The sequence below is a fragment of the Heterodontus francisci genome, chromosome 9 (assembly GCF_036365525.1).
Source record: "Heterodontus francisci isolate sHetFra1 chromosome 9, sHetFra1.hap1, whole genome shotgun sequence".
Lineage (NCBI taxonomy): Eukaryota > Metazoa > Chordata > Chondrichthyes > Heterodontiformes > Heterodontidae > Heterodontus > Heterodontus francisci.
Window position 1 is genome coordinate 45,364,331 of NC_090379.1, and position 12,913 is coordinate 45,377,243.

A 12,913-nucleotide genomic window follows, 5' to 3' on the forward strand; every position below is an offset into this window, starting at 1 on the left:
CAATCTTTTATACCCTTTTTCAGGGGATGGGGTTTATTTTGCTATATTGACAGGCCATACCGTCCTGTGAAGCTTTCTTTAAAAGCATCACTACCCAATTATATTCTGCACCCTTTCTTTAACCCATGATTTGAAATCCACCCAGAAAGCTGTCCAACTTTCTTTCACTTTCTCCAGTAATCGCCCATTATGTGAAGTCCCATGTAGCCAATTTTCCAGAAAAAGATGTTTGTATGTCGTTGGAACATTGTCCTTCGCCTTATCTAGGCCAAAGGCCTAGTCTTCATAAAATACCACAGTAGTGTCTTTCACTTGCCTGTATTATCTCTGTTCCTTTTCTTGATAGCATTTGTTTTTGTGTCTCGGCTTAGCAAGCTCAGAAGGTGTATTTTAGAAAGAGAACACAGATGTTCTCAGTCCAGTTCATTTCATTGCAAAGCATGACGGGTAATATTGTCAAGTTATTTGTTGTGAATTTGTTTAAAAAGGTTTTCCTTTTGTCCTGCAGAGGGAAGAGAGGGGCCTGGATTTTTACAGAAGTGATAGCGCTCACCACTAATCTCAAAGAAAGCTGCCCACAAGGATCTAGAAAGCCTGTGGCATGGATTTCACCTTTCCGAATGTTAGTTTCATTCTGGCACCATCTTTAGGGGATATCTGTCATTCAGCCACAGTGATGTCATTAAACAGGCTAAGCTGTATTGAACAATTCTCACAATCAGAATACCAAGAAGTAACATGCAGGATTTTATCAATCACTTTTTATTATTTTACACAAAGTAAAATAAAGATTGGGACCTACATGTGAATAAGGTAGATGAAATATCAAACAAACTTTGAAAAGAAATTATTTTTTGTTAAAAATCTATGGAATGTGATATTCCATAAATTTTGATTTAAGCATCTGATTGATGCTTGATACTGTTGTCCCATTCTGGTTATCTGAGATTTTGAACATGTTGAATACTGTGTCTAGTTGAACAGTAATCTACTTGATGTTCAAAAAATACAGCAAGCAATAAAAGCAAAGAATTTTAGACAATCACTGTGAGGAAGGCAAATTGAAAGTGTTAGGGGATTCCCTCTTGCAATGTTTGCAAAGTTTTTCATTACATTGTACATAATGAGGCTGATACTTTTCAGTTTTTTGGGGGGAGAATTCTCGCAGAAGGCAATTTCAGATCTATTCATGTAACTTATTAACACTGGAAAGATTATCTATGTTGTAGTAGTTTCTTTATTCTTGAGAAAGAGACATTATCCACATTAATAAAAGCTACTGAAATTCTTTGTCTCCAAGTCCAAGTTTAGAATTGTCGGTTCGGAATTAGCATATAGTGTAAGTTATATATGCAGCCTTACTGCTTCATATTTATCAACTAAAAACATTAACGTTTTAATTAATATTTGCAAACATGGATTATACAAATTTCCAGATAACTATTATCAAATGCCAACTATTGGTAATCAGTTAATAGTGATTAACATCAAAAACCACAACCTGCATAGAGGTTTCAACTGCATTAATATAATTTGCAGCAAATGCATTGGGAGCAATAGTTCCCTTTAGACAAAGGTGTTTTCACAATACACAAAATATTTCTTTCAGCAGAAGCTGACTCTCCTACTTCCCCAGAGAGTATATTTCCCAGATTATGAAGTATTTATTTGAAGCTGGACTTTTCTTTTAACATCCATGATCATTTTGCTTTTATAATTTTTTCCCCAAATATATCATTCAGATTGACTTTTTACTCATAAAATCAGAATTTTATAGCACATAAGAAAGCAGTCTGGCCCATTGTGCTTGTGCTGGCTCACTAAAAGTGCTATCCACTTAACTTCATTTTTCTGTCATTTCCACATACCCTTTATAGAAAGGATTCCAAACGGAATTAAAAAAAGCTCCTGTGCCATGATAAATCACTGTTTTAATGCACCGAAAGGACTAAATCAGAAGGCTTTTCCATCTATGGACAGTATTATCTTAAAATGGTTGAACTAAACTGATAGTGACCTTAAACTGATCCCATAATTTACCAGGTTCCAACAGGACATTATTTCTAAATATACTCTAACGTAATCTCTGCAAATTGTAGAAGGAAATTCAAGAATCAAGCAACTAAATAGTAATAAAAGAAACCGCTGGCCCTCATATAGCTAATATAGCCAAATGTTAAAGAATAGAAATATTGAAGTAAAATAGACAACTTTCAAATTTCTTTCAAAATCAAATAATCCATAATTTATTCAATTTTATGAAAACTTTAATTTTATATTGCAGTTCCAACAATCAATTTTATATATTTCACAGAACAAGGCTCGTTGTTGAATCAGGTTATCTTGAGTTGATCATCCTAGCAAGCACATGGTTGCCCTCATTGACTCTTCCATTCGATTAATCACAGGTTGGCCAGAGAGATATGGTCAGTGTTTCCAGAGATTTTTGAGTAAGGTAACTAAAGTAGCATAAAAATGGATTCACCAGTATTACAGGTAATGGATCAGTGTCATCTAGTAACATATGATGACAGTCATGGTACATTGTTGGTGTATTGATATTGCATGTTGATGGCTATAAATGCATGTGACATCATTCTTTTGAAGTTATAGTTGCAACTGTAGGATTCCAGCTTCTGTAGTGAAGGATTCACCACTAAATCAAATGTACACAATTCAGACAACTTGCTTAGTATTGTAATCTGTTGAAGTGTTGGCTCGTTTCACTGTTTTAGTACTTTTTAAAACACTAAACTAAGTGGTATTGATTCTCTTCACCATGACCATAATTTAAGTGTGTATGTATTCTGCATGCCTAAGCCTTACCTACACTGCAAGAGTCTGAATATATTGGCCTCAATCCATCTTGATCTCTAACCATGTATGCAGATTCTTCAGGCTTGTTTGACCCTCATATTTAGGTATTCTTTAACACCTGAAAACAAACCTATTATGCATCACTGAATGTATCAGTGAATATAGGGAAATTAATTCTGCATTGTGCTAGTTTCCTGGTCAAGTGTAATTTTTTTGTAAATAAGGGACAAGAATGCACACTTACACCTCAAGTTCAGCTCCCACTTACTGGCCATCACTGCCACACTTTGATTTCTCCACTCCAATCACAAGTTGCAATAATGGATGGGTGCACAGGGTGAAATGAAACATCAATACAAGCCTGCTTGTGGGCAAGCAAAGTGTGAATTAATTTTGAATTCAGGTAGTTGTAAAAACAGACTGTCCCATCAGCACTTCCTGTGGCAATTAGAGTCCCATCGGGTGAAAATTCACAGCCCACTGCATATCCTTCCACCTGTAAAATATGGAGAAAATTAATTTACCAAATGTGATGGTGGTGGTAAATGAAGTGCTGTCATTGCAGATTTTTTAATATTAGTTATTATTATTGAAGCAAATGTTTCCATGTTACTTGAGTTTTGCAGTAGGCTAAACTAAATCTGAATATTTAAGTTGCTAGATCTTTATGTCACAAGGCATCCACTTAGAAAATGAAAAAAGAAAAGGTGTGAAAGCTCAAGCTCTATAAGTATTTGAAGTGGTTCAATCCTCAGAACTATCTTTAGCTGCTTCATCAATGTTCTTCTCTCCATCATATAGGTCAGAAATGAGGTTGTTCACTGATCATTATACAGTGTTCGGCTCCATTCACAATTCCTCAAACAATGAAGCAGTCCATGTTTGCCTGCAACAAGAACAAGCCAGTATCCAGGCTTCTGCTGCTAAGTGGCAAGTAACATTTGTGCCACACAAGTGTCAGGCCATCTCCAACAAGAGAGAACATAACAACAACTTGCATTTTATATATCACCTTTAATGTAGTAATATGTCCCAAGGGGCTTCACAGGAGTGATTATTAAATGCATAAGGAAATATTAGGACAACTAACCAAAAGCTTGGTCACAGAAGTAGATTTTAAGAAGCGTCTTAAAGAACCACCTTCACGTGACATTCAATGGCATTACCATCACCAAATTACCCACCATCAACAGCCTAGGGATCACCACTGACCAGAAACTGAACTTAACAAGGCACCTAAATGCCATAGCTACTAGAACAAGTCAGAGGCTGGGTATTCTGCAGAAAGTGGTTCGCTTCTTGACACCCCAAAGCCTCTCTATCACCTACAAGTGCAAGTCAGGGATGTGATAGAACACTCTCCACTTGCTGAGTTGGGTGCAGCTCCAACAACACTCAATAAACATGTCACTATCCAAGACAAAGCAGGCCACTTGATCAGCACCCCATCCAATACTTAAACATCCACCACTGATGTACTGATGTAAGCCAATGTATTATTTTACCTTTTAATGTACAATCACTTTTTAACCCTGTAACTGTTCCTTTATTTCTTTTGTATTAATGAATGTAGACAGGTTGTTGTGGAGTCCTGTGCGTGTGTGTGGAGTCTGTCTCATGGTGACAACATGGAGCATCGAAGTACCCAGACCGAAGACATCCAATGAACCATATTGTGGGCCTGAAGGCGCAAGGCAGAATGGTCAATTTTGGTCATGACAGAGCCTTGCCAGAATTAGGAAGGATGGTTGCTGCTGAAGCTCTGTGGGTCCAGACTTTAAAACAATGTAATCTCTAACTCACTATGAACAAGACAGGAATTCCACTACTGAACTTCTATAATTACTTCTTTATGCTATCTTACTTCTTTATTTTTTAAAAACTTTTCTACTGTGCCACTACTTCTAAGTGGTGAGTCGCATCTTTGACATTTGATCCCCAATTGGCTGAAAACCACCTCCAAAAGCCAGTTTTCAGCCAATCAGAGGCCTAATTTTGAATTAATTGATCTTCCAAACAGCCAGATCAAACTAATGACAATTAAGTTAAACTGATCTAGCACACTTTAGTGCTCAATAACCTTTCTTCCCAGTAGTTCAGAAATACTAGCTCCACCAGAACAAATTACCCCATTAGCACTGCCCTAAAAGTTAACTCAAGTAATAAGCTGCTATGATAGATCTAGTTATTTACAGCATCTGATAAAGACTATGAATGCATGTCGTGCTGACTGGAGCAGAACGGTTTAAGATCTAACAAATAAAATGATGCATTAAAATAAATTATGTTTGTTCCCATCACAAATCCAAAAAAACAGATACCATGTGCAGCTTCCACCACCGCCCTCTGCCCTCCCCAAACCCCAGTTGATTTTATTTACATTTAAACCAATGTCTGCTAGTAGCTTGAAGTAACTGCCAGGAGTAAAGCAGAATCAATATTGTTATAATACACATCAAGGTCAGATAGGCTTGTGATTTCAAGCTTGTTTTTAACAACATCAAGTTTTAAAATATCAGTGTCCTCTCTCAGGCCAAGATCCCTAGTATCGAGACACTGGTTATGGCTAATCAGTTATGCTGGGTGGGCCACATCGTCCACATCCTTGACACAAGACTCCCAAAACAAGCTTTCTACTCCAAGCTCCGTCATGGCAACAGGCTACCAGGTCGGTAGAGGAAAGATGTCCTTAGAAACTCCCTGAAAAAATATGACATCTCCACTGATTCATGGGAATCTCTTGCCCGAGACTGCCCAAAATGAAGAAGCATCCATGACGGTGCCAGCCAGTGCGAACAATGTCGACATGTCAGCAGCGACCAAGTGCAAACAGCGGAAGGAGCGTTCAGAATTTTGAGCATCCCATTCAATCGCCTCACCAAACGTCACCTGCCCCACCTGTGCCTGAGTGTGCAGATCCAGAATTGGACTATTCAGTCACCTAAGGACCCACAACCCTGGAGTGGAAGAAAGTCATCCTCGTTCCCAAGGGACTGCCCAAGAAGAAGGGGGTTTTAAAAGTCAAACTGTTTACAGATTGTTAATGTAACTAGTTAGTGTGTGAGCAGCACTTCAACTTTGTTGAAAAGTATTATGGTTTATATTAAGCTATAACTACACCATAGAAATTGCAAGGCATATATTTTAAATGAGAAAAAAAAGGCATCAGTAGCACAAAATAAGATAGTAGCATGGCACCAGGAGCAGACATTGGCTTGCACATAAGATGACCTGCCTACTATCAATCCCAGTAACCTAAATTTCTTTGTCTTTCAACACACCATTAACATATTGTTTGCCTTTGCTCCATGACGTTCTGGTCAGCTATTCTGTGACCTTGCCCTATCTACACCTTCTCCTTTGCTATCTCTTGCTCCACACCTGCTTTACTTGCTTATAACCTTTCACATTTCACTGCGGCACAGTGGCGCAGTGGTTAGCACCGCAGCCTCACAGCTCCAGTGACCCGGGTTCAATTCTGGGTACTGCCTGTGTGGAGTTTGCAAGTTCTCCCTGTGTCTGCGTGGGTTTTCTCCGGGTGCTCCGGTTTCCTCCCACAAGCCAAAAGACTTGCAGGTTGGTAGGTAAATTGGCTATTATAAATTGCCACTAGTAGAGGTAGGTGGTAGGGAAATATAGGGACGGGGGGGATGTGGTAGGAATATGGGATAAGTGTAGGATTCGTATAAATGGGTGGTTGATGGTCGGCACAGACTCGGTGGGCCGAAGGGCCTGTTTCAGTGCTGTATCTCTAAAGTAAACTAAAGTAATATTTGCCAGTTCTGAAGAAGGGTCACTGACCTGAAATGTTAACTCTGCTTCTCTCTCCACAGAAACTGAACTGGAGTAGCCATATAAATACTGTGGCTACTAGAGCAGGTCAGAGGCTAGGAATCCTGCGGCGAGTAACTCACCTCCTGACTCCCCAAAGCCTGTCCGCCATCTACAAGGCACAAGTCAGGAGTGTGATGGAATACTCTCCACTTGCTTGGATGGGTGCAGCTCCAACAATACTCAAGAAGCTCGACACCATCCAGGACAAAGCAGCCCACTTGATTGGCACCCCATCTACAAACATTCACTCCCTCCACCACCGACGCACAGTGGCAGCAGTGTGTACCATCTACAAGATGCACTGCAGCAATGCACCAAGGCTCCTTAGACAGCACCTTCCAAACCCGCGACCTCTACCAACTAGAAGGACAAGGGCAGCAAATACATGGGAACACCACCACCTGCAAGTTCCCCTCCAAGTCACACACCATCCTGACTTGGAACTATATCGCCGTTCCTTCACTGCCACTGGGTCAAAATCCTGGAACTCCCTTCCTAACAGCACTGTGGGTCTACCTACCCCAAATGGACTGCAGCAGTTCAAGAAGGCAGCTCACCACCACCTTCTCAAGGGCAATTAGGGATGGGCAATAAATGCTGGCCTGGCCAGTGTTGCCCACATCCCATGAATGCATTTTAAAAAAATGCTGCCAGACCTGCTGAGTATTTCCAGCATTTCCTGTTTTTAATTTCAGATTTCCAGCATCCGCAGTATTTTGCTTTTATTTAACCTAAATTTCTTGTCTTATATGTGAGTACATACAGTGCACATAGTCCCTTTCAGCTTAATTGCTCTTAAAAAGTATGAATTGACTGTCAGTGTCATGGACCCTGAATCTATTATGCCACATAAGTATTGGGATATGGGATGCACTAATGATCTCCCACAGACTAATTTTGGCTTTGGTGTGCTGCTGAGGGGAGGCATGAAGTGGACACTATACCAGGACCTTTTTTTTTAAATTGGGATGGTGTTTGGTATGAGTTTTGCCAGACCAAAGAAAACTATTTCCAAAGGTCTATATTCCCAATAAAGTTCAAATAGAAATATTATTTATATTAATCTAACAATTCAAATGAGGCAAAAGAGATAAACTTGCCAGACAAAAACTCTAAAGCACAAAGTCAATCAATAGCTTCATTACTATTCACTGCAACATCCCAGTGAACATTTAGAAGCACAGAAAAAATTAATCTGTTTTCACTGGTCAAAATGTGAAAAAGACTAGCTCTGGAAGTACAATGGTTGTTTCTTGTGTTCTATCAAATAACCCAAGGTACATTCTTTCAAAATAAGAAGTGGTCAATATAAAAAGTGCACAAATTTCAAAGGATGTTTGAACACCCTGAACATCCCTTCCCCTCCTGCTTCCTCAGAACAAACAGCAAGAGCTTCGACAAATACAGAAAAAGGAACAAAGTAGCTAAAGTAAGTGTTGGTCCCTTACAGGATGAGACTGGGGAATTAATATGGAAAACAAGGAAATAGCAGAGTCTTTGAACAAGTAGTTTATATCTGTCTTCACACTACAAGATACAAAAAGCATCCCAAGAATACTGGAAAATCAAGAGTCAAAAGGGAGGAAGGAACTTAAAACAATCACGATCAGTAGAAAAAAAAAGTACTAGGAAAACTAACGGGACCAATAGCTGACAAGTCCCCTGTACCTGATGGCATGCATCCTAGGGTCTTAAAAAAAGTGGCTGCAAAGATAACGGATGCATTGGTTGCAATCTTCCAAAATTTCCTACATTCTGGAAAGGTCCATGCAGATTGGAAACTGCAAATGTAACACCTCTATTCAAGAAAGGTGGGAGACAAAAAGCAGGAACCTATAGTTCAGTTAGCCTAACGTCTGTCATTGGGAAAATGCTAGAATCCATTATTAAGGATGTAGTAGCAGGACACTGAGAAAATCATTACGCAATCAAGCAGAGTCAACATGGTTTTATGAAAAGGAAATTGTGCTTGACAAATTTATTAAAGGTCTTTGAGGATGTAATTAGCAGGGTGGATAAAGGGGAATCAATAGATGCAGCGTATTTGGATTCCCAAAAGGCATTTGATAAGGTGCCACACAAAAGGTTACTGCACAAAATAAGAGCTCATGGTGTTGGGGTAATGTATTAGCATGGATAGAGGATTGGTTAACTAATAGGAAACAGAGTCGGGATAAATGGGGCATTTTCAGGTCGACAAACTGTAACTAGTGGAGGGCCACAGGAATCAATGCTGGGGCTTCAACTATTTACAACATATATTAACAACTTGGATGAAGGGGCCAAATGTATTGTAGCCAAATTAGCTGACGATACAAAGATAGGTAGGAAAGCAAGTTGTGAGGAGGACACTAAGTGTCTGCAAAGAGATATAGATAGGTTAAGTAAGTGGGCAAAAACTTAGATGCAGCATAATGTGGGAAAGTGTGAGGTTGTCCACTTTGGTGGGAAGAATATAAAAGCTGAATATTTTTTACATGCAGAGAGACTGCAGAATGCTGCGGTACAGAGGGATCTGAGTGTCCTTGTACATGAATCATAAAAAGTTACCATGCAAGTACAGCAGGTAATTAGGAAGGCAAACTGAATGTTGGCCTTTATTGCAAGGGAGAGTGAGTATAAATGTAGGGAAGTCTTGCAACAACTGTACAGGGCATTGATGAGACTACACCTAGAGTACTGTATACAGTTTTTGCCTCCTTACTTAAGGAGGGATATACTTGTATTGGAAGCAGTTTAGAGAAGGTTCACTAGGCTGAATCCTGGGATGAAGGGGTTGTCTTATGAGGAAAGGTTCAGCAGGTTGGGCCTACATTCATTGGAGTTTGGAACAATGAGAAGTGATCTTGTTGAAACATTTAAGACTCTGAGGGGGCTTGACAGGATAGATGCTGAGAGGATGTTTCCCCTCATAAGGGAATCTAGAACTAGGAGGCACAGTTTCTCCAAACTAAACTAAACTCTACTCAATCTCTCCTTATAGCACAATCTCTTCATTCCAGGAATCAATCTGGTGAACCTTTGCTGCACTCCCTGTTAAGGCAAGTATAACCAAACTTAGGTAAGGAGACCAAAACTGTACACCGTATTCCAGGTATGGTCTCATGAAGACCATAAACAATTGCATAAGACTTCTTTACTCTTATACTCCAATCACTTTGTAATAAAGGCCAACATACTATTTGATTGCTATGCCTCCATGCAAACTTTGTGATTCATGTACAAGAACATCCAGATCCTTCTCAGTACCAACATTTTCCAGCCTCAAACCATCTAAAAAAATATTCTGTTTTTCTATTTTTCCTACCAAAGTGGATACTTTTACACTTCGGGGCGGCACAATGGTTAGCACCGCAGCCTCACAGCTCCAGTGACCCGGGTTCAATTCTGGGTACTGCCTGTGAGGAGTTTGCAAGTTCTCCCTGTGACTGCGTGGGTTTTCGCCGGGTGCTCCGGTTTCCATCCACAGCCAAAGACTTGCAGGTTGATAGGTAAATTGGCCATTATAAATTGCCCCTAGTATAGGTAGGTGGGAGGGGAATTGAGGGAAAGTGGGGATGTGATAGGAATATGGGATTAATGTAGGATTAGTATAAATGGATGGTTGATGGTCGGCACAGACTCGGTGGGCCGAAGGGCCTGTTTTAGTGCTGTATCTCTAAATAAAATAATTCTCCACAATATATTATATCTGCAATGTTCCTGCCCATTCATTTAGTCTGTCTAGATCCTTTTGCATCCTCCCCACAGGTTACTTTCCCACCTAGCTTGGTATCAACAACAAACTTGGATGCATTGCACTTGGTCTCCTCATCTAAGTCATTGCTATAGATTATAAATAGCTGAGGTCCAAGCACTGATCCTGTGGTACCCCATTAGTTACAGTCTACCAAACTGAGAATGACCCACTTATTCCTACTCTCTGTTTTCTGTCTGTTAACGAATGCTCAATCCATGCTAATATACTGGACTGGATTTTACAGCTCCCCTCCCCCTGCCCACCCGATGTCGGGGGTCGTGGCGGGGGTGGGGTGGGAGAACCGGAAAATGTCTCCGGGAGAGAGGCCTGCCATTGGCCTCGACGCTGGCTAGGCCTCGTGACGGTCCTCCTGCCACTCAGTGACGACAGCAGCATTTAATCAAAAAAATGCAATTTAACAAATTGATTACTTACCCGCTCCTGCCATCTGTCCCGCTCAGATATTGTAGCCGGTGGCCGGCGCTCCCGCGCCTTTGGATCTCCATTTGGCAATCCGATGCAGGACGATGGTGGGAAGGGGGAGCAGGTAAGTATTTCGGGGGGGGTGGGGAGCAGCGGGCACAAACTAATCTGATTGGTGGAGGGAATGTTGGGAAGGGTTAAAGATAAGATGGTAGGAAGGGTTAAAGATAAAAGCTCGTGAACTTGGGGGGGTTGGGGAAGGTCAGGTACACAAGGTAAATATTATGACGGGGAGTAAGAGGGCAAGGAATGAACTGTCTGGTTATTGGGAGCGGTGGCAGAGGGGCTAGAAACATTTTTTTTTAAACTTAAATTTAAAATGCCTATATCTTTAAATATCTAAATGAAATGGAAGGGCTGGCCCTTTAAAAATGGCGTAGACACCTGCGCAACAGCTCCGTTGCCAGGGATGAACTGCCCGTCCCCTCCACATCATTGGGGGAGAGGGATGGTGGTCCGCCCCAGCCATTTAAATGAGCTGCCGCGTTTAATATCGCGGCAGCTCGTGATGGGCAGTCCACATGGGCGGACCGCCATCGTTTATGTCCGCCGCCGATATCGGCAGCAGACATGTAAATTTGAGTCCATTATCTTAAATCGCATTTGTCCTAATTTTGTGTAATAACCTCTTGTGCAGTAGCTTAATGAATGCATTTTTAAAACCAAATGCACTATAACCATTGGTTCCCCCTTATCTAGTCTGCTAGTTATATCCTCAAAAATTTGTCAAACGTGATTTCTTTTTCAATAACAATGTAGACTTAGAAAATCATAATATCATTGGGCAAAGTGTCCAGTTATCACGTCCCTAATAATAGATTCTAGCATTTTCCCTACTACTTCCCTATTTTCTGTCTCCCTCCTTTCTTGAGTAGTGGGATTATATATGCTACCTTCCAATCCCACAGGGTCCACTTTGCAATCCAGGCAATTCTGGAACATCAAAACAAATGCATCCACTATCTCTGTAGCCACCTCTTTTAAACCATTAGGGTTTAGGCCAATAGGTCCAGGGGATTTGTGGGATCTGTCAGCTTTTAGTCCCATTAATTTCTCCAGTACTATTTATTTACTAATACTAATATTTTTAAGTTCCTTATTTTACCAGACCCTTGGTTTCCCAATACTTCCAAAATGTTTTTTGTAAGTTGGTATCTGCTGCGAGGACAAAGCATGCATTTAATGTCTGCCATTTCCTTTGAAATATCTGAAGATCTGTCAGTTGGAAAAGCTGTTTTGTAAACAATTTCTATACTATGCAGCTGTTAAATGATCAGTTATATCCTAGCCTGTCATGTCATTGTAATAACTCACTGATGATGCTCTTGTTGGAGTATTTTTGACAAATCAGAAAGAGGGGTATTTGCTGAATAGAACGGTTTCTGTTTAATACCTTTTCTTCAATACTAAAACAATCTATTAAAAAAAAAATACCTTATGCCCTTCAAATCGTTTCCGTTTGTTCATTCTGTATGGTCGCTCGGTAGAAAATAACACCATATAGTTGCCATTGGTTTGAGCAACAAAGACAGATTCTTTGGGATGAACAGCCAAGCAAGGGATTGTGTATCTTTCCTATGGGGGGAAAAAAGGAGTTAAAAAATATCTTTTAAATTCTGTGAGGATCCAGAGTAGAAATGCCTCGAACAGTTTTAGCAATGAAATAAAGAGTACAACGGCCACTTTCTTCAGGGACTTCACTGGCCTCTTACATTCTGGCAAATGAGCTTAGGCTAGGTTGAAAAATGGCAATAAAATTGTATTTTGATACCTAGACAATAGCACACCATTTATCTTATCCCTAATGAATTGCTCTGGCTTCAAAAGAGTACTTTTCAGTTTTTCAAACCTGCACTCGTTACGCTGTATTGCATTATGGAAAAATAATTTTCTGTCAGTTTCTATTATTAAATACTGCAAAGGTATAATACCTTTTCACAATGCATAAAGCTAGAATGGATGAATTACTTTCAGCAGTTGCCATACTTTGGCATGATTGCTGCAAAGTTAAATATTGGCCTAGATTTTGCTGGAGCTGGA

General features: G+C 40.2%; 1 protein-coding gene across 2 annotated transcripts in view; it reads right to left on the reverse strand.

The window, feature by feature from the left end:
• Positions 1-2,407: 2,407 nt before the first annotated feature.
• wdr25 (WD repeat domain 25) overlaps positions 2,408-12,913 on the reverse strand; it is a 102,264-nt gene continuing 91,758 nt past the window's right edge. For both annotated transcript variants that reach the window (XM_068038933.1, XM_068038934.1), the window contains 2 exons: positions 12,308-12,448; positions 2,408-3,313 (listed from right to left, as the gene is read on the reverse strand). In XM_068038933.1, coding sequence (XP_067895034.1) covers positions 3,092-3,313; positions 12,308-12,448 — 363 coding nt within the window. In that variant the 3' untranslated portion in view covers positions 2,408-3,091. The remainder of the gene's footprint in view (positions 3,314-12,307; positions 12,449-12,913) is intronic.